This window comes from Corvus brachyrhynchos, unplaced genomic scaffold, assembly GCF_000691975.1.
Source record: "Corvus brachyrhynchos isolate BGI_N302 unplaced genomic scaffold, ASM69197v1 scaffold283, whole genome shotgun sequence".
Lineage (NCBI taxonomy): Eukaryota > Metazoa > Chordata > Aves > Passeriformes > Corvidae > Corvus > Corvus brachyrhynchos.
Genome location: NW_008237409.1, coordinates 3586344 through 3587731, shown reverse-complemented (window position 1 = coordinate 3587731; position 1388 = coordinate 3586344). Strand labels below are relative to the sequence as shown.

Below are 1388 nucleotides of genomic sequence, written 5' to 3'. Positions count from 1 at the left end.
CGGGCTGGGAGCGCGGGGGAGCCACAGCGTCCCGGTGGCCCTCGCCGGACTGCTGTAAATTGATAATAACCCATAGTGGGTCCGGGCTGCGGTCGTGCCGGTGAACGCGGCCTCGAGAGCCCCTCACGGGAGTATCGCCCGGAGCCCGTCAGGTCCCGCAGGGCGCTTCCCGCCCCGTCCGCCGTGCTTCCCGCGCTGTCCCTGAGGTCGGGCCCGTGGCCTGGCGACGAATGACTTCCGAAATTGTGAGAGAGGTTTAAATTTCGTTAAGTGTCTGTTCATTCCTCCCACGGAATGAGGAGTGTGTAACTTGCTCCCTGCATTCTCAGGAGTTTCAAATCTGCAGGGCGTTGTGCGTGCAAATGTGTAATTCAGGATCTGCTAAAATCACAGATTAATCTCTAATCAGGTTTACTATGGGAAAGATATACCATTAGGCAAGATTAAATTACCTCATTGTCACAATTTCCATTAAATGGAGAAGTCGTGCCTACATTTGCAGAATGGGTGCCCACACAATTACTGGTTCAGACTGAAAAAGCTGGGGCTCACCCTGTGGTAAACAGGATCATTCAGAAAACACATGTTGTGCTAAGGGTTGTGTTATTACAGTAGTTAAAAGTGCCACGCTAAGGTGACACAGCACATCTCCTGTGTTTGCAGTCTCTAATCCCAACACAAGCCCATGACTCTCACTTGGAATCACTTGCAAGTTAAAGGTGTCCAAAGAAGAGCCAGGGAAGACCAGTCAGGCGTTCACCTGGTGAGGTCTGAGCTGCTCCTCTGAACTCTCCTAAACTGTTTTCACCATTTATTTACACTTTAACCCACCTAACTCCCGCACTCCACCATTGCTCTGTACACTTGTCTTCCATATTGCCTGTTTGTCTGGAAAAGCGGAGTATCCAAGCCATCGTGCATCTGATTGACTGTCTCATGTTTATTGTAACACTTCCCGTCTCCTTCTCCTCTGCAGTTTTCTCCAGTGGCTGACTTCACTTCTAAAACATATCCAAAAGTTTCTCCCCTTGCAGCCACACTCGGGATAGCCCACAGAACGTGTCTGAAGATAAGCTCCTCCTGCCCTCCTTTTGAGCTTCCCCTTAACCCACAACAGCTCCTCCACAGCAGCGCAGCACGGATAAAAGGTACCACACGCTGAAAAGCTCAACTTTTGTCACTATTAATCACTATTGAGGTACCAGCAGGGTCAGGGCGATACGGCTTTCGCCGCCGGCCGCCCCAGGAGAACAGCCCGTGTTCAATGCACACCCTCGGGCCCCGCTCTCGGGCGGGACCCTGCCAGGGCGGCCCTCTGGGGCAGCAGTACCGGGACACGTTTTCCGGGAACCCCAGAGCGGCACAGCATAGCCCGATCTCCCCGGGAG

At 52.9% G+C, this 1388-nt stretch overlaps 1 protein-coding gene across 1 annotated transcript in view; it reads left to right on the top strand.

Moving 5' to 3' along the window:
* The first annotated feature begins 7 nt into the window (after positions 1-7).
* PIGL (phosphatidylinositol glycan anchor biosynthesis class L) overlaps positions 8-1388 on the top strand; it is a 54353-nt gene continuing 52972 nt past the window's right edge. The window contains 2 exon segments of the mRNA XM_017731021.1: positions 8-245; positions 977-1148. Of these exon segments, the coding sequence (XP_017586510.1) occupies positions 231-245; positions 977-1148 (187 nt within the window). The 5' untranslated portion in view covers positions 8-230.